Source organism: Schistocerca piceifrons, chromosome 5 (genome assembly GCF_021461385.2).
Source record: "Schistocerca piceifrons isolate TAMUIC-IGC-003096 chromosome 5, iqSchPice1.1, whole genome shotgun sequence".
Classification (NCBI taxonomy): Eukaryota; Metazoa; Arthropoda; class Insecta; order Orthoptera; family Acrididae; genus Schistocerca; species Schistocerca piceifrons.
The window spans coordinates 542,632,462-542,652,450 of NC_060142.1; the positions used below are offsets into that span (position 1 = coordinate 542,632,462).

Consider the following 19,989-nt stretch of genomic DNA (forward strand, 5'->3'; position numbering starts at 1 on the left):
AGAAGACGCTGTGAAATGCAAATGATTAGCGCTCCACCCATGGTTTTACGTAAGAGTGATACGTTTTTATGCGACTTACACCTTGGAAGTCGTGGCCTATGAAATATTAGTTTTATATGACCTGAAGATATACCTCCAGGGTATGAAACCGGTCTTCACACAGGGAAAAACACAACTGCTATTGCGGACTTGGACTTTCACTCACAAGGGAACCACCCCATCACGCCCCCTCAGATTTAGTTATAAGTTGGCACAGTGGATAGGCCTTGAAAAACTGAACAAAGATCAATCGAGAAAAAAATAAGCAAAATATACAAACTGAGTAGTCCATGCGCAAGATAGGCACAAGGTTTGCGCCGGTGGCGACACATACAACGTGCTGACACGAGGAAAGTTTCCAACAGATTTCTCATACACAAACAGCAGTTGACCGGCGGTGCCAGGTGGAACGTTGTTGTGATGCCTCGTGTAAGGAGGATAAATGGTTACCATCACGTTTCCGACTTTGATAAAGGTCGGATTGTAGCTCATCGCGATTGCGGTTTATCGTATCGCGACATTGCTGCTCGCCTTGGTCGAGATCCAATGACTGTTAGCAGAATATGGAATCGGTGGGTTCAGGAAGGTAATACGGAACGCCGTGCTGGATCCCAACGGCCTCGTATCACTAGCAGGCGAGATGACAGGCATCTTATCCGCATGGCTATAACAGATAGTGCAGCCATGTCTCGATCTCTGAGTCAATAGGTGGGGACGTTTTCAAGACAACAACCAGTTCGACGAAGTTTGCAGCAGCATGGACTATCAGCTCGGAGACCATGCTTGCGGTTACCCTTGACGCTGCATCACAGACAGGAGCACCTGCGATGGTGTACTCAACGACAAACATGGGTGCACGAATGGCAAAACGTCATTTTTTCGGATGAATCCAGGTTCTGTTTACAGCATCATGATGGTCGCATCCGTGTTTGGCGACATCGCGGTGAACGCACATTGGAAGCGTGTATTCGTCATCGCCATACTGGCGTATCACCTGGCGTGATGGTATGGGGTGCCATTGGTTACACGTCTCGGTCACCTCTTGTTCATATTGACGGCACTTTGAACAGTGGACGTTACGTGTCAGATGTGTTACGACCCGTGGCTCTGCCCTTCATTCGATCCCTGCGAAACCCTACATTTCAGCAGGATAATGCACGACCGTATGTTGCAGGTCCTGTACGGGCCTTTCTGGATACAGAATATGCTCGACTGCTGCCCTGGCCAGCACATTCTCCAGATCTCTCACCAACTGAAAACGTCTGGTCAATGGTGGCCGAGCAACTGGCTCGTCACAATACGCCAGTCACTACTCTTGATGAACTGTGGTATCGTGTCGAAGCTGCATGAGCAGCTGTACCTATACACTCTGTTTGACTCAATGCCCAGGCGTATCAAGGCCGTTATTATGGCCAGAGGTGGTTGATCTGGGTACTGATTTCTCAGGATCTATGCACCCAAATTGTGTGAAAATGTTACACATGTCAGTTCTAGTATAATATATTTGTCCAATGAATACCCGTTTATCATCTGCATTTCTTCTTGGTGTAGCAATTTTAATGGCCAGTAGTGTATTTACTTATATTTAACCTGCCCAAAAAATACTGTCTATGGTCACTTGCCGCATCCTAAACTTACAAATACGACTCAACCCTTGGCAAAACCCACTGACTTTCCATTACCTTGGATTCGACGAAACGATACACCTGCAGTGGTCGAGTCATCTTCTTCATCCATGGACGTCAGCTGTAATGTTGCTGTATCCTCTGTTGTCACCACACGCCGTGGTGGCAGGCTCGAAGATACCCTGTTGACACCACTCTGAACGTTCCATGGGGTGAGTGTGGGCTGGAGGCCCAATGGCAGCACTGTTGACAGTAAAGAATGATTTTATTTAACACCAGTATATGACGTGTCACATCTGAGCAAGGCAGACATGCTTCTCCCTGTTGTCCCTGGTATAGGCGGCAGATTCAACCCTGCATGCCGAGCTGGTATCCTGTGATGCTCATGGCTGGCCAGTGGTGGGCTGGCAGTCAGCGACGCACTACTTCCATCGGCAGGATGAAGTCCAGTTGGCCCCTCGCTCAGCATGTGCCACCGCGATGGGACATAGAGACGGCTGTGCGTGCGGTACGAATCGCTGCCGGCCGGTAGGAGTCAAACGACGGCTGGTGCTGCGGTGTGGAGTCCCATTAGGAAGTCAGCGGCAGCCGGCACAGATGGCAGGTCGGCGGAGCAATGGCACCAGGCGTTGTAAAGGGATTAGTGCTGGCAGGAGGCCCTGTCTGGTCTCGAACCTGTGGCTGCTACTTTCAACGCCCTGTTGTCTCGCTGTCTGGTGTATCTCTGGCGTCATATTGGTGTTGCTAGCCTCTGGCGACGAGAAGTGTCCCCTGCATCAAAATTAAAAATTATTTATATACCACTGGAGCGCTTTTGTTTCACTAACGCCCAGCTCCTAGTCGTGTCACACATAACAAGAGATTTGATGGTGTTGCGGTGACATCGCCCTGCTTACTACGAGGTTACCCTGTGCAGTATTGTTTGCTGCTCTGCTCGGCTATCCTTACCTTACAATCCACTTGCGTGTCTGTTACTGTGACGCAGATGTCACCATGCTGGCGGCTACAGAAACATGATTACTAATGCAACACTCCACGGTGGCTACTTCTTTTGCTAAAGACTTATAATGATTGCTCAAAGACTGGGCCACTACACTACAGTGCTTGCTGCATTCACTTCTTGCTCTTCCTCTACAATGATTCTCTCCAGACTTCCCTTCAGTACTGAACTGACGAGTCTTTGATGCGTCAAAATGTGTCCTATCGCTGAATCTCTTCTTTTAACCAAGTTATGTCACAAATTTCTTATCTCCCCAGTTTTATTCACTTCCCCCTTATTACTCACAAGTTCTACCATCTAATCTTCAGCGTTCCTCTATTTACAGGGAAAAAAATCGGCTTTGAAGTTTTCAGAGAGACTGTATTTATTACAGCTGAGTTACAAACACATATCGGACGTATTGGTAATCTGGCGTAGTTCGTGGATCGCTGGTTCAAGTCTCACCTTAGTTATCCTTTTTTACATTCTTTCTAAGTACATACATCTTGTAGTTGTAAAATACTCATCATATTTATAGAATTACGCAGGTGTCCTTCTTTTTAATTACATATTGCAAGCGAAATTCCTGTTTTCATTTCAAATATAAATTCTTAACTATCGTTATTTTATGAGGGGTTGTTAAGAGTTGCTTAAATTAAGAAAACATAATAATATAATTTTTAGAACAAAAATGAAAAACCAAATACTCTTTAATTGGACTGTGTCCATTGTTTTATAACACAGATGTAGTCTCACACGAACCAGAGTGATTAGTACCGTAGAAACACGAAAAATAATCATATTCACAGCATCGAGCACACCACACAAATGCTGCGTTTTTACATTTTCCACTGTACCATTGCAATGTGAACCCAACAGAACTGAACTCGAGCCAAGCTAAAGGATCTGTAGCCAGCAAAAACAAGACTGTTAAAGCTGCCAGACGTACTTAAACTAATGCACGCAGCTCTTTCACATATCACTGTCGAACGCTGGCGGGATATAGAACGGCATGTCATAAAAGAAGAGGAGAAAATGCAGCGCCTGGTTGGCCTCGTGGACTCTGTTGTTGACAGGATCGTTATCAACGTAGCAGATGACACTTCCAGAACTGAAATGTATTTCTCGGATAAGGAAGGAGACTGACTCTAATTAATACCTTCAGTTGCTTCAGTATTCAACAATACGTTGAAGTCGCTGCAGTATGCTTCTGCATCACACATAGCTCCCTCAGAAATATTATTCTGTGTTTAAGTAAGGAATTTTCATCGCTCTTGTTTGTAATTAGAATACCTTGTTAGGTGACAAGAAGAGCATTTTATGCTTTCCGTCTGATCACCCAATAAGGGTGCAGTAACGCTGGAGTTTTGCTGAATATTATTTCATTTTCTTTATAAATTAAATGACGTTCGAAGCTGCATTATTTATATTTTAGGATAACTAATCAGTAAAAAACGCAGCACATGTCGTAATGAAAGCATGAAAGCTGTCTGACGATGAATCGTAAGGATTCGAAACCTGTAACGGTACCTTTTGAATAAAGGAACTTAAAATAAATTTGTGGCTGGTCGCTGTCTCAACACCAACATTTGTCTTCAAATAACAGCCACGGTCTCCACCCATGTCATCACGTGACAAAATAGCATCTATTGTTTCTCCGCTCGTCTCTTTTTATGTCTGAACTGCAACTGGTCACGTCATTGCAGGTTAGTTCGACTGGATGGCTGGCCAGTGCTGTCCAAGTTAAATGCGCCGGTAAAACTGTTGTCCGGCATTATTATTTTGATGGTGTTGAGACAGCAGCCAGCCACAAATTTATTTTAAGTTCCTTTATTTGAAAGGTACTGTTATCGATTTTGAATCATTGCGATTCATCGTCAGACGGATTTCATGCTTTCATTACAACATGTGCTGCGTTTTTTACTGATTAGTTACCATAAATTTTAAATAATACATAATTATAAGCACGTCACAAAGATGGTTGAGTTACAGATTTGCATTGGGATGTGACTCACGTGAAATGTCGGATGGAGTACTTGTTTTCATAGTTTTCGTCCAGCAGACAACGTTTGTAGTTTTCGCCTCATTCACATCATTGCACACATAAACTTTCTGAATGCATTCAGTGACAAATCTGAAGCGCTCAATTATGCAAGTGCGATGATGTGAATGTAGCGAAAACTACAAACGGTGTCTGCTGGACAAGAACTATGTACTCCATCCGACATTTCACGTGAGTCACATCCTAATGCAAATCTGTAACTCAACCATCTCTGTGACGTGCTTATAACTATGTATTATTTATATTTTAGGATAACTAATCAGTAAAAAACGCAGCACATGTTGTAATGAAAGCATGAAAGCAGTCTGACGATGAACCGTGATGATTCGAAACCGGTAGCGGTACCTTTTGAATAAAGGCTGGCTGTTGTCTCAACACCATCACCATTTGTCTTCAAATAGCATGCACGGTCTCCAACCATATCATCATATGACAAAATCACATGTATTGTTTTTGTTCTCGTCTCTTTTTACGTCTGAACTTCAACTGCTCACATCATTGCATGTTAACTGGACCAACTGGTTGGCCAGTGCTGTCCAAGTTAAATGCGCCGGTAAAGCTGTTGTCAGGCATTATCGTTCAGTCTATATGCGTGCGACACAGCATAGAAGTATCCTTATGACCGTACTTGACTGTACTGGACACAGCTTGGCTTCCGCTTTACGCGATACGAAATTCAATGAGATTGAAGCAAACTCGGAAGAATGCATGGTGTAATGTTCACATCAGATTTATTCTTATGATGAACAGAATATAGATATTACTACCTGAATTTAATTTTTTCCACAAAGTTTGAAGTTGGTTGTTTACTGTGTGATTGAGAGTACGAACACGAAACAGTGAATCGGCTTTCGTGTGCAGTGTCGATATGATCTCTCTTGAATCTATTTTAAGGGCTAAAAAAAGTGTACAATAAGCAGAAGCGGCTATGTTGGTGCAACGTAAGAATCGCACTGCTTGTTTTTCGTGTCTGATTGTCAGCTCAGAAAATTAATTCGTGGACTAACAGAGGTGTTAGGGACCTTGTACATTTCTCCGAAAAATTAAACAAGCGTGATAACTCTCACATACACAAAACTGCGAACATTGAATTCTATGTGCTTGGTAAAGTGAACAACACTCAGTTTGACAGTGTGTAGAGGGAGTCAGTGGGGAAACATAACGAGCAAGTGGATGGGAGTAGCCATACCCTCACCAGGTTAACAATCCGCGTAAAATTTCGCGGGGCGTTTGAGTTAGCGGTACGTGGTCTCTATGAAAGGAAACCTTCAGGAAACCAGACAGTGTTTTGTAGGCTTGTAAATTTAGTAAGTGCTATTGACAGCTCAATGAAGGAACACTTAGAGCCTGCGATTGTGTTTAATGGTAATGCAAAACAGTTTAAAATGAACTTCTGAACTCTATGCTAAGTGCACACAGAGAAAAAATAATGCAGAAAATTTTAAGTGCGCCTTATTTGGCTATAATGACGGACGAAACAACAGGTGTGTCTACCATGCAACACTGGGTGATTGTATATGGATATGAATTTGGTGGCTCTGTTGTGGAAAGATTTCAGGCGTTCTTTAACCCTGCTGCACAGGATGCTGAAACGTTATTTGGGATGATAACTTCTGAACTGCGAAAGCAAGCAGATGAAAAGAAGGAAAAGGTGATAGCACAGTGCTATTACGGTGCTGCTGTTATGAATTAACAGTGTTCACGCAAGGATTAAGCAGATGTATCCTAGGGACAATTGTATTCACTGCTATGCTCATCAATTTAACTTGATTCTGGAAAAAGCTGCATCTATAAACAAATCTACTACAGTCATTTCATCTAATTTGTCCAACTTTTCTGCTTTTTTCTTTAGGTCGTCACACAGAACGAATGTGTTAGAAAAGAGTTGTGCGACCACCACGAGTGGCAGCTATAAGGTGAGTGTTTAACATCTAGACAGACAACATACTTGAAGAGAACATGGAAAGTATTATCGAGTGTTTAGAAGAAATATTCCGCTCTCTGATTGTGCAGATGGTAAAATTAGACGAAAAATTAGCGGCCTCCTTTCCAATTCGAAAGGCCCAGAGTTCTTATTTAGGCTAGGATTTTTTCATGCCACATGCAGATACACACTTCAGGAAACTACAAAGTCGGAATAAAAAAAATGGCTCTGAGCACTATGGGACTTAACTTCTGAGGTCATCAGTCCCCTAGAACTTAGAAATACTTAAACCTAACTAACCTAAGGACATCACACACATCCATGCCCGAGGTAGGATTCGAACCTGCGACCGTAGCGGTCGCGCAGCTCCAGACTGTAGCGCCTAGAACCGCTCAGCCACTCCAGCCGGCAAAGTCGGAATCTTAAAGTAATTTGTTTCTAATAATAACTATTTTACAGCAGATGCTATTTCACACTTTCCAGTTTATCTGAACCCAAAAATTAGCGAACAACCAAAATATATACTTACGAGCCGCCACTGTTATTACAGTGTCCTCCAAACGGGAGTCTTCTCGATGTTCAAACGTCAGTATGTTTGTATGATTCTCCTGGGAGAATTTCTTAAATACGACATTTAAAATTTATGCTTTCCTTTTGCTGTTTTATGCTGCCACTGCTCAACGAGTGACTGGATACAAGCCTTAGAACAGCTTAGCGATTTCAGGAAGGACCAGAATTTTCTCGGTTTCTTGGCAAGATCTTTTGCTAAGCTTAGACAGTGGTAACTAGTGTATACTTCACGCATATATCTTTGTACAGTCACATGAGTTTCTACTAAATTTTGCCTGTCGTCATTTGCACGTTCTCTTTTGAACAGAGAGTGCAGAGCCTTTGCTTTCTTGTCTTCTTCCGGACTTGGTTGCTAAGCCACACTGGCTGTTTTCCGTCCTTAATCCACTTTCTCGGCACAAGTTCACGAGCCCAGGAGAAGCACTACAGACGATGTCGTGCTGTTAGAAAAAGCACTCGCGTCGGTCGTCTGCTGCCATAGCCCAGTAACGCCAAATTTTTCGGCAGTGTTCTAAGGGATGAGTTCGCCATACGTCCCATATTAATTTATGCGGGTATTCCACGCAGTGTTGCTTGTCTTTTAGCACAGACAACTCTACACAAACGCCACTTCTCCCGGTCGTTTTGTGAACGTCATCGGCGACTACGTTGTCCGTGGTGAGAGGTAATGTCTGAAATTTGGTATTCCCCGCGCACTCTTGACACTTTCGATCTCGGGATATCGAATTCCCTAATGATTTTCGAAATGGAATGTCTCATGATTCTAACTCGAACTACTATTCCGCATTCAAAGTGCATTAATTCCCGTCACGCAGCCATAATGACGTCGGAAAGATTTTTACATGAATCACCTGTATACAGATGACGTCTCCACTTTTTCTTCCTTTATTGTCATTTCCATTTCCCGTCAGGGGCGGGCTGGCAGCAGCATAAGCGCTGCTCTTCAGCCAAGAGACATAAATAGACAGGAGGACATTTAAAAACAATATAAAGGAGATAACATGGAGGAATATTGAAACAAAAAAGGCGGAACAGAGGCAAATAAGACATACAAAGTGGTCACTGTAAATCGGAGATATAGATCTAAAAAAGTATATTACACGAAAAAACCACACACTACATTAAAAGGCACCAGGCAAAGTACGGCCGGAGCATAAAAGTCCGTAGAACGAGTAAAACAGTCACATCACAGGCGGCGTAGCAAGGAACTGTCATGGACAATAAACAGATCAAGCACACAATTAAAACCTGCATCACTAGATGACACTATAGAATGGCATCGAAACACAACACTAACGTAGCATACTAATACCAGATAAAAACCTGTGAAGATCTGCGTAGGGGGAGGGGGGACAAGGGAAATGGGAAGAGAGGGAAGGAGGCGAGGAGGAGGGGAGAGAAAGGGGGATGAGGTGGGGGGCGCACCGAAGGAGGGCTGGGAAGGGAAGGGATGGGAGAGGAAAACAGTCGAAGAGGGGGTGCAGGGACTCAGGGGGGGGGGGGGGAAGAGGAAAATCCACTGTGGGAGAAGGAGGCGTGAGGAAAAAGGGGGCCCTGGGGAGGGGGGAACAAGGCCAGGTTTTAATTGGAAGGAAGGGTATATGTCACAGGGAAGTTCACCATCCGGGAGGCGGAGGCTTTCGAAATTAACCTAATGAAGGAGATGGAGGGTGTGGTGGTGGAGAGAGGGAGGGATACAGTGATAGAGGTGCGGCAATGGGTGGGGGGTGGAGAGGAAGGAGGAAACCAGGGGTGGGGGGATCAAGCCTGCGGACAGTATAAAGGGTGTGGAGATATTGGAGGAAAAAGAGGAGGTCAGGGAAGGGGATGAGTTCATGCAGGAGCCATGTTGGGGAAGGAAGGTGGATACAAAAGGCAAGGCGGAGTGCATGGCATATGAGGATTTTTTTAGGACCTTGTAAAAGTGGGGGGAGGGGGGGGGGGCGTGCAGAGGTTGAGGCAAAGCTGGCATAACAGAGGATAGGATGGATGAGGGATTTGTAGGTGTGGAGGATGGTGGAAGGATGCAATCCCCATGTCTGGCCAGACACGAGTTTCAGGAGGCGGAGGTGGGAATGGGCTTTCTGCTGGATGGTCAGGAGGTGAGGGGTCCAGGTGAGGTGACGGTCAAGGGTGAGGCCAAGGTATCGCAGGGTGGGGGTGAGCTGGATGGGACAACCATAAAGGGTGAGATAGAAATCATGGAGACAGAAGGAGTGGGTGGTGAGGCCTATGATGATTGCCTGGGTTTTGGAGGGGTTGAGACGAAGGAACCACTGGTTACACCAAGTGGTGAACTGGTCAAGGTGGGTTTGGAGGGTGCATTGGGACCGTTGAGGGGTAGGATAGAGAGTCAGAAGGCGGTGTCAGCAGTATACTGAAGAAGGTGGACAGGTGGGGGATATCAGCAGTGATAAAAGAGAGGAGAGAGGACAGAGCCCTGGGGGACATCAGCAGTGGCATAAAAGATACTGGAGTTACTGTTGTGGAGGGTGACATAGGAAGGACGACGCGAGAGGAAGGAAGTGACAAGGCGGACAAAATTGATCGGCAGGGCGTAGGTTTGGAGTTTAAAGAGGAGACTGGGATGCCATACACGGCCATAGGCATTTTGTAGGTCGAGGGAAACAAAAATGGCGGAGCGACGGGAGTTAAGCTGGAGGGAGAGAAGGTGAAGGAGGCTAAGGAGTTGGTCTTGAGCGGAGAAGGAGGGTTGGATGCCGCACTGGGTAAGGGGGAGGAGGTGGTGTTGATTAAAGTGCTGATGGATACGGCGGGAGAGGATGGATTCGAAGACCTTACTGAAGACGGAGGTGAGGCAGATGGGACGATAGGAAGAGGCGACGGAAGGGGCTTTGTTGGGTTTGAGGAATAAGAGGGTGCGGGAAGTCTTCCACAGGTCACATTTCCGCCAATGCACTGTCCTTTTATACCTTACGAACGTGACACTACCGTCATCTGTAGTCTCTTGACTTTCGTCACCTCAGTCAGTGCTTTGCTGAACCAGTCCACAGTCGTTATAGCACCGCGATTTCGGTAGTGGGACTTTTTAGTGATGAGTACTTATGCCGGCAGGAGGAGAGCGGCGGGCGGCGGCAGTCTCGCGGCTCGGCAGTTTGGCGGCAGCTGTCGTCGCTGGTGGACCGCTGCTGCTTCTGCGCCTACTGCCTCACCTGCCTAGCGCTGCTGGTCGCTCTGGTACCCTAGCGGCCTCCGGGCGCGACCGGCGACTTTCCACCTGTGGCCTCTCCGCTCCAGCAGTGAACGCGGCCGCCCAACACTGCGGAAATAACCGCTGCCGTGTATCTGCTGTTACTAAAACCTCAATAAAAAACACAAAAAATGCACATATCGCCTCTTCATTCAGCTTCACAGGGATGGCTGAGAAACACAGTGGTGTAAGTCAGACTAGCTACTTATTCAGTAATGAAGGTTTTACGTTTGACACTAAAGAACAGTAACTGAACCATGGAGAGTAACTTAATTGGAAGTTTTTTAATGCTAAATTTACGTTTTAAACTAAACAAGAACATTATATTGTAATCGTCGTGTTTTGTATGTATTTGATTTTTGAGAAATACAGAGCTACGCCACTGGGCATGTAGAAAGTTGATAAGGTTTCGTATTAAAATAGACATAATTTTCAAAATGTATTTACTTTTAATTTCCTATTTTTTTGAATTATCAGTCTTCCGACTGGTTTGATGCAGCCTGCCACGACTTCCACTCCTCTGCCCACCTCTTCATCTTAGAGTAACACTTGCAACCTAAGTCCTCAATAATTTGCTGGATGTTTTCCAATCTCTGTCTCCCTCACAGTTTTTGCCCTCTGCAGGTACCTCTAGTACCATGGAAGTCATTCCCTGATGTCTTAATAGATGTCCTATAGTCCTGTTGCTTCTCCTTATCAGTGTTTTCCACATACTCCTTTCCTCTCTGATTCTGCAAAGAACCTCCTCCTTCCCTACCTTATCAGTTCACCTAATTTACAACATTCGTCTGTAGCACCACATCTCAAATGCTTCGAGTTTCTTCTGTTCCGGTTTTTCCACAGGCCTTGTTTCACAATGGTACGAAGTTGTGTTCCAAACATACATTCTATGAAATGTCTTCCTCAGATTAAGGTTTTTGTTTAATACATACTAGACTTCTCTTGCCCACGAATGGCCTTTTTGCCAGTGCTATTCTGCTTTTGATTGTTTCCTTGATCCGTCCATAATTGGTTTTTTTGTTGCGTAGGTAGCAGAATTCCTTAACTTCATCCACTTTGTCACCATAAATCCTGATGTTCAGTTTCTCGCTGTTCTCATTTTTCCTACTTCTCATTATTTTCCTCTTTCTTCGATTTACTCTCGGTTCACATTCTGTGTTCATTAGGCTGTTCATTCTGTTCAGCAGATCACGTAATTCTTCTTCACTTTCACTCAGGATGGCAATGTCATCAGTGAATCGCACCATTGATATCCTTTCACCTTGAAATTTAATTTCACTAGTGAACCATTCTTTTATTTCTGTTACTGCTTCTTAGATTGGACAGAAAGGGCGATAAACTACATCTCTGTTTTATACCCTTTTTAATCTGAGCACTTCGTTCTTGGTCGTCCACTCTTCTATTCCCTCTTGGCTCTAGTACATATTATATATTGTCTCTACCAATAGCTTACCCCTATTTTTGTCAGAATTTGGAACATCTTGCACCATTTTACATTGTCAAACCCTTTTTGCAGGCCGACAAATCCTATGAACATGTCTTGATTTTTATTTAGCCTTGCTTCCATTATCAACTGCGATGTCAGAATTGTCTCTCTGGTGACTTTAGCCAAAGTGATGGTAATCTAACACATCATCAGTTTTCTTTTACGTTTTGTTTTACGAGTAATTTCAAATTTATCCTTCGTTCTCCTCAGAGATCGCATCAGGAGGTGGTAGGACGTCTTTGCATTCAAATGACTTCTTACGTTGTCCGCCTGCTTAGCTGGGAGGTAAGGCGCTCGTCTCCCACGCAAGCAGGCGCTGGTTCGATTTCCGGAGGGATGGGAGATTTTCTCCGCTCGAGGACTGTGGTTGCATTTTCCTCATCATCAATTCATCCTCATCACCTGCGCGCAAGTTGTCCAATGTGGCGCCGACTGAAGTAAGACGTCCCTGATGGGCCTCCCGTTCCTAAAACTGCATGATTCACTGGGTAGGAAGTATTTTAGCGAATACAATATGTCCCTTTTCTTAATGGACTTAGCTTGTGGACCAGTTGTAAAGTTTCTATTGGTCCGTCAGAGTAATGCTACGAGGTCGACCCCGTTTAGCAGATTTTACATCAAGCTCATCAAGCGACATGTCATCAGTCAGTGTTTACTTGTACATGATAGAATTTCCTTAATCTTCATTTACATTTTTTAAAATTTCTCAGTCAGTGTTTACTTGTACATGATAGAATTTCCTTTATCTTCATTTACATTTTTTAAAATTTCGTTCCTGATTTTGTCAAGTTTTCACATTCAGAAACTCGTTACCTTCCGTTCTTACTAACAAGAATTTTTTTGTTTTTCTTGCAGTTAGTATTATTCTTTACCAATCATCCAAGATGAAGAAAGATTGATTTCGAGCTGATTGCTCTGTGACCAAAGTCAGCATCGTGAGGCACATACGAGAGTCGTGAATTTATGAAATTCAGATCAGTTATGAATAGACTCATTCCTTGTGTCGATTTTACTAGAGTTAAAGTTATATTAATATTACCGCTTTTTCCGCCTCAAGTGCCACTGCAAATCATTATGTGTTTATAGGGTTTGTGTTTTATGTGCTTGATGAGACAAATGGAGATTTCTGGTGACTGCTATTTGCTTTGGTCTAATATCATACATACATGATCCTAAATTTTTCCCTATTTAATGTACCCCCAGATTGTAACTGTACATATTTCCACTGTAGTATGCCTCAGGCACTGTCAGTTTAGCAAACTGGAGGGCTTTCTTTAAATCAAAAGTTAAGGTGTATACATCTTCATTTTCTTTTGCCAATGAGGATTTTAGGCCTTATCTGCTTCACTGTCATCACTATTACAAATTACATCACGCATTTCATCACTGTTGCTATCCATGATGCTGGTATGTATGTTATCTGAATTGTGATAGAAGCTTAGTGACATGATGGTGGAAATCAGCCTCACTTCACTATGAATTGCAAGGCATTTGACGTTTTGTTGAATGCTGCTAACTAGCGACTAAAAATCTAACTTTGGCTTACACCACTGTGTTCAGTAACAAATTGGTTATGCTAGATTCTGGAGAGCTGGATGCCTAAGAACTGCAAAATGTTAAATTACACTGCTCTGTTTCTCAGCCATTCATGTATACTAGCACACACTCACTTGTATGAATATTTAGCCTAGTGTCTTTTTAGATCATAGCTTGGTCTACATTGATAATCCATTGATTACATAAATGTTGCATATTGTTTTATGTGGTGCTGCAGAATAATGCTAAAGATTAGATGGATAGATCACGTAACTAATGAGGAGGAACTGAATATAATGCTATTGAGTTTCAGGAGTTTCAGTTTCTTCCAGAATTACATCAAAAGACTAGATCAAGGCCAAAACTAGTACCTAATATAAATTATTTTTTCATGATGATGTTATTGAAAAAGCTTGACCACCGAAACAAGAAAAAATGGTGAAGCTAGATCGAATTTATCCATTCAGTAGCAAACTATTTCAGCAAGAAAAAGAGACTGAGCCAACTAAAGAGCATTTATTTGAGATAAAAGAAATTAGATCAACATTTAACGAAAAATTTAATGCCCAGTACTGTCACTGATAAAACAGATTATATAACGAAAGCATTCAATTCTATGGTTGCTGTAGCTAAAAAGAGAACTAACTTCAGGAAAGGAGATAAGTTGGATATAACAACCAACAATCCAAAAATGTTTTATCCAATTTCCACTTTATGCAAACCATCAGATAATAATCGACAATCTGTTCAAGTTTTGTGCAATGAAAAGAGAGGTATTTTGACATATGATGAGACAATTGATATAGCAGATACCTCATTTAATATTCAGATGATAGCAGTTCCTTGAGGTGGCCAATATAAAAGATAACAAATCTAGCTGAAGACAAAAAGATTGCAAGATTCATCACAAGAATTAAAAATGATAATCTGTGCTGTCCAAGAGCAGCAATAGATCCACTAACATTTAATGCAAATAATATTTTGGGTAGAGAACTAACTCTGAACGATATTAAGAAAATTAGAGAAGGAGATAATTACAAATTACAAAAAGAGCTAACTGACATATTATGTAATCAGTTGGGTAAATACGGTGAAGAAGGGTTTACTCTGGATGACATTAAAATGTTGATATATCAAAATAATGTTATATGTGCTGAGAATTTCAATTCAGTTATCTATAGTGGTCCTGGGAAAGAAATAAAGATGTATCTGTGTAAAGATCTCAACCATTTTGATGTAATTAACAGTATGGCAGCTTTCCTAGGATCTGTATATTTCTGTAATAAATGTAACAAACCATATAACAAGACCAACACAGATGTAAAATAGAAGGAAAACTTTGTGTATTATGCAAAAGGGCAGAACACATAAGTGTAGAAAACAAGATTTATTGTGAACAGTGCAACAGATACTGTTATAATGAGGAATGCCTAAAAAATCACCAAGAAATTTGTGATACAGCTTACTTACAAATCTGAAGGATACAAAAAGATTTGCTCAAGATCTAAAGAACATATATGTGGTTTTGAACTTTGCAGTAATTGTAAACAAGTAGTTAAAACTGGCAATCATAAATGTTACATGCAATGGAGAATTCAAAGATTTTTATGTTTACCAGTACTTTGAATGTCGCTGGTAAACAGTTTAAATGCTGTGAAGATGGATTCCCTAGGGGAGTGAATTGTACCTATACTGAGAGATACATATGGTTTGACTATGAAGCAACTCAATAAACTGGAACACATATTCCAAATCTCATAATTGTTCACAATTTTAATGGAGATACTCTTTACAAATTTAAGATAAATGATGAATTCTGTCATTGGATGATATCTGAAAAAACATTTATTACACATGTGTAGCTCACTATGCAAAAGTTTATGATTCCCAATTTATATTGAATTACTGTGTTGAAAATACAATAAAGCCATATACAATCTACACAGGAACAAAACTGATGTTATTCAAGATCAAACAGTTAGGCCTAACAATTATAGATAGCAGTAACTTAGTCCAAGGGCCACTTAGTAGCTTTCCAGAAACTTTAGATCTGAAAGAATTGAAGAAAGGCTACTTCCCTCATTTGCTCAATACAAAAGAAAATGAAAATTAGAAATGACTTATTCCAGATACTCAGTATTATTGTGTTGACACAATGAAGCTAAAAGATAGAGAAGCATTTCTCAAATAGCACAACTCAAGCATTAGCGAAAAATTTTTCTTTAATATGAAGATAGAAATTAACCAGTACATGTAGATATTTTGAGAGGAGGTTGTTTAGAACTGAGAAAACAATTTCTAGAAATAGCTAATATTAATACATTCTGTTATTTAACCCTCACTGGAGTTTGCATGATTATTTACAGATCTAAATATTTACCCAAAAATACAACTGCTGTATTGGATTAAGAACCGAAAGAGAATTACAGTAAAGAAACCATAGCTTGGTTAAACAGCTTAAACAATAACAACATTCAAAATGCTCTTAATGTTGGAGAAGTAAAAATACGTGGTGCAAAAGTAGATGGATTTGGTAAAGAAGCTAATACTGTTTATCAGTACCATGGTTGTTTCTGGCATGTATCTAAAATGTTTTGTAAGTGATACAATTAACAATACAAATAAAGACACAATAGATGACCTTTATCAAAAGACCTTAATGAGTAGTGCAGAAATATGAAATGCTGTATGCAATTTAGTAGAGATGTGGGAATGTGATTGGCTTAACTCAGCAGAGTATAAAATGCTTAAGAAATTGAAACAGTTACTAGAAGTTGTCAAACCATTGAATCCAAAAGATGCTTTTTTATGGTGGTCAAACAAATGCTTCAAAATTAAGAGCTAAAGCTGATGGTTTTAGAACAAAAATAAGACATGATTATGTAAGCAGTCTTTATCAAATAGTGCATTATTATGATTATTATCCTGAGCGACATGAAAGAAAAATATATAGACCAAGATAATATACTAAGAAGTTGTATAGATTTATAAAATGTAAAGTATTCGCATCTAGAGGATTGTATCTCCCTGTTTCGCATGTATGTATACAAACCAATTGAATGAAAAAACTGTTGTTTCCCTTGTGTGTCAAATGGGTGGAAGAAAAAATAAGAAAGTGCAATCACAGTGATGAAGAAAGTAGTTTTATTGGAATGTGGACAAAGAAAGTAGTTTTATTGGAACTTGGATAACAGATGAAGTAAAGTTGGCTGTGGAAACAGGATACAAGATTTTAGATGTGTATGAACTATGCGAAAGACTTTCTGAAAATAAAACTTGAAACTAGTCTACATAATTTTGAAAGCATTGAAGAGTATATCAAAAGAGTTAAAGAGAAATTGGATATTGACTTTGATCATGATAGAATATAGGAAAATCCTAGAAAGCGAGATGTTGCTTAGATACGTTATAACTCATTATGGGGAATATTTGGGCAAAGATAAAATAAAGTGAAACTGAGTGCATGACAGATTTACAGCAATTATATGAGACACTACTGGATGATGAACTAGATTATTTGGGTCTAAATTTTATTACTGAGCACATGGTACAGATGAGGTACAATTTCAAGGATTATTATATGGAAAACAATGCAGCTACAGACATATCCATTGCTGCATTCACGACATCAAATGTGAGACTCAGATTGTATGATATGTTAAATAAACTAGGAAGAAATGTTATATATTTAGACACTGATTCTGTAGTATATATTGATGATGACGCAGCCAATTAAGAGAAAAGCTGCAGGTTGGGTGAATGGACAGATGACTTAAGGAGGTAATAAATGGATTACAAATTGGAGTTCAGCTGGACCAAAGAGTTATTATGAGAAAAACGATGGAGCTTCTGTGTTGAAAGTAAAAGGATTCACATTAAATTACCGGAATATTCAAAAGTTGAATAAGCAATCTATGATAAGATTATTTGAGAGTGAAGTGAAAGAAAAGATACAGTTAGAGTACAATCAGATAACAAGAGATGTTGATACTAAAAATCTGGTCAGCAAACGGGTTAAGAACGAATTCTCTTTTCAGTATAAGAGATTTATTCTAGAAATCTATGATACAGTGCCTTATAGATATTAAAAATTAAATAACTTATCTATTCATACCACATTCCTTGTACCAATAGAATAACTTAGTTAGTAGTAGTTTGTTGTATTCTCCAATGTCTAACATTTTGGTTACAGAGTGAAAAACGTTTAAAAGTAATGAGCAGGCCTTAATGTAATAGTGTAATTTTTTTGGTAAATTATGTATAGATAAATTATGATTTGCTATTACTTTTACAGTCATAAAAAGGAGAGAATCTGAGGTTTCTATTTCCTCTCATAATCCTATATCACTTATTTTTACATCATCATGGTTTGACCCTCTCAAATGTTCTAACAATTAAAGATAGTTTAAAATATTCAGTGCAAATATTGCATTCAACTTGTCTCTCTCGATGTTTATTATTTGTGTCGACAAAAATATCAAATTGAAATTCATCCCATACATTAGTCATATTTATGATCTTTTAAAATTTTATTCCATATAAATGGAGTTGCTTTGATCAACATCAAATACATCCACTACTGTTGTTAATGGTTCAGAATCATCTATCATGAATATAATTGAATTTATTAACCACAATAACTGTCAGCTAAGTTTGGAATCCTGGTTTAAAGATATTGGGATACATTATTTGAAGATAAGAATTTATTAATTACAGATGAAATCTTATGATATGGAATTGCAGAGTCCAAATATTTAGATACTGCAGCTTCAACAAGAAAAAAATGCCATTATCTCGAATTTCCCAAACAAACTGATATTCTAAATACAGAAATAAAACACAGTAATCCACTTGCTATAGAGTACGAATATATTCGAAATGAAATGAACACATTAAAAGCAAATAATCTTCTTCAAAAGAAATGGATGTTATTAACAGTTCACAATTTTAAAGAATCTGTAATGTCGTTTAACACAAAACAATGCAAGCAGGTCAGAAAATACTACTTTATGGTAGAAAAATATTTGTTGATTATTTAAAATACACAGCATCTGTTAAAGAACAACTCGCACACGATCTCGAAAGTCAATTAAAAATAGAAAGAGCTGGGAGAAAAGGAAAAAGAATACCTACACCTAAAAGACGTAATGTCTGATGTTGTAGAGATGAAGAAAGAGGAAATTATTTACATTGCCACATCTAAGCAATATGCCAAGAAAAACTATTTTAAAGTTGGTGGCATATTATCTGGTGGAAGACCTAAAGATGATAAAATATTTTATATCAGAAAACACAAGTGTACAGATTACAAATTAGTAGAGAATATGCTTAACACGTATTTTGATGTACACAGAGAAGAGAAAAGAAAAGAAATATACAATATCCACTTCAACAGTCTGTCTTGGTTTGTTGAGAAATTATATAGTGAGTCCAAAGATATTGTTGATAAAATAAATGAGAAGAGAAAAAAATATTTACAACAAAATTTTGAATGAAATTTTGAATTTGAAATAGAATTTTAATTTATTTACTACATTTTTATTCAATGAAAATGGAGTCAATATCAGACCTCATCAAGAAGCTTACATATAATAATAGGCAAGTTATGATTACTGACAAAACAAATAATCCATTTTTTGAAGCTAAAGTTGTTGGTGAAATTTTAGAATATCAGAACCCACAAATAGCTGTTAGAAACTATGTTAGAGAAAAACTTCGTATTTGCTGCGAAAATTTAAAGGTGACCATATTGGTCAGCTTAAGAGGTAATAAAGAATTGGTTACTTTTATTAGTGAAACAGGTCTATATTCTCTGATTATGAAATCAAAAATGAAAGAAGCTGAAAAGTTTCAAGTTTAGGTTTGTGATGAAGTTCTTCCTTAAATCAGAAAATATGGTGAATATAAAGTACAGTCAACAATTGAAAATTTATAATACCAAATTGAAGATTTATAAATTGATTGGCTATGTGTGTTCGGAAGGAAAGGAGAGAAGACTTTCAAAACTTAAAACAGCAATTTAATGAGAAAGATGAAATAATTAGAGAAATACAAACACATGTAGTTCCATCAACTGAAGATATTAAAGTAAGACCATCGTTCGTTCTTTTAAAATTATCTGATGATGAATGTGAATGTACTTATTGTATAATTAGAACACAACAAAAAAATTTACAAATACAGTTATATTGAATGATAGACAGACACTCAAATTGTGAAGAAATGTTTAGACTTAGTTACAATCTGAATTATTTACTGGCATAACTATTTTAATCTTTTAAATAATTACACTCAAGACGAATAAGTTAATAATATAATGAATCTTCGGCATCAGACTGAATTAATGTGTGTTTTTTAAAGTATTCATAAACAAATTTTGTCTGCTTTGAGATTGAACAGGTATTTTAAACTTTCATTTGTTAATTGATTTATAAATGTAAAGATCTTTTCATTTGGGTGCCATACAGCTAGAAAGAATGAATGCCCAATTTTTTTCATTTTTAGGATAGCCATTTATATAGAAAAATTGTTATTATTGGAAATATCTTTTCCTGCTA

General features: G+C 39.5%; 1 protein-coding gene across 1 annotated transcript in view; it reads left to right on the forward strand.

Moving 5' to 3' along the window:
- The window catches only part of LOC124798482 (5-hydroxytryptamine receptor 3A-like), a 162,337-nt gene extending 151,809 nt beyond the window's left edge, over positions 1 to 10,528 (forward strand). Inside the window, exon 9 of the mRNA XM_047261918.1 lies at positions 10,275 to 10,528. Within this exon, the coding sequence (XP_047117874.1) occupies positions 10,275 to 10,406 (132 nt within the window). The 3' untranslated portion in view covers positions 10,407 to 10,528. The remainder of the gene's footprint in view (positions 1 to 10,274) is intronic.
- The last annotated feature ends 9,461 nt before the right edge of the window (positions 10,529 to 19,989 follow it).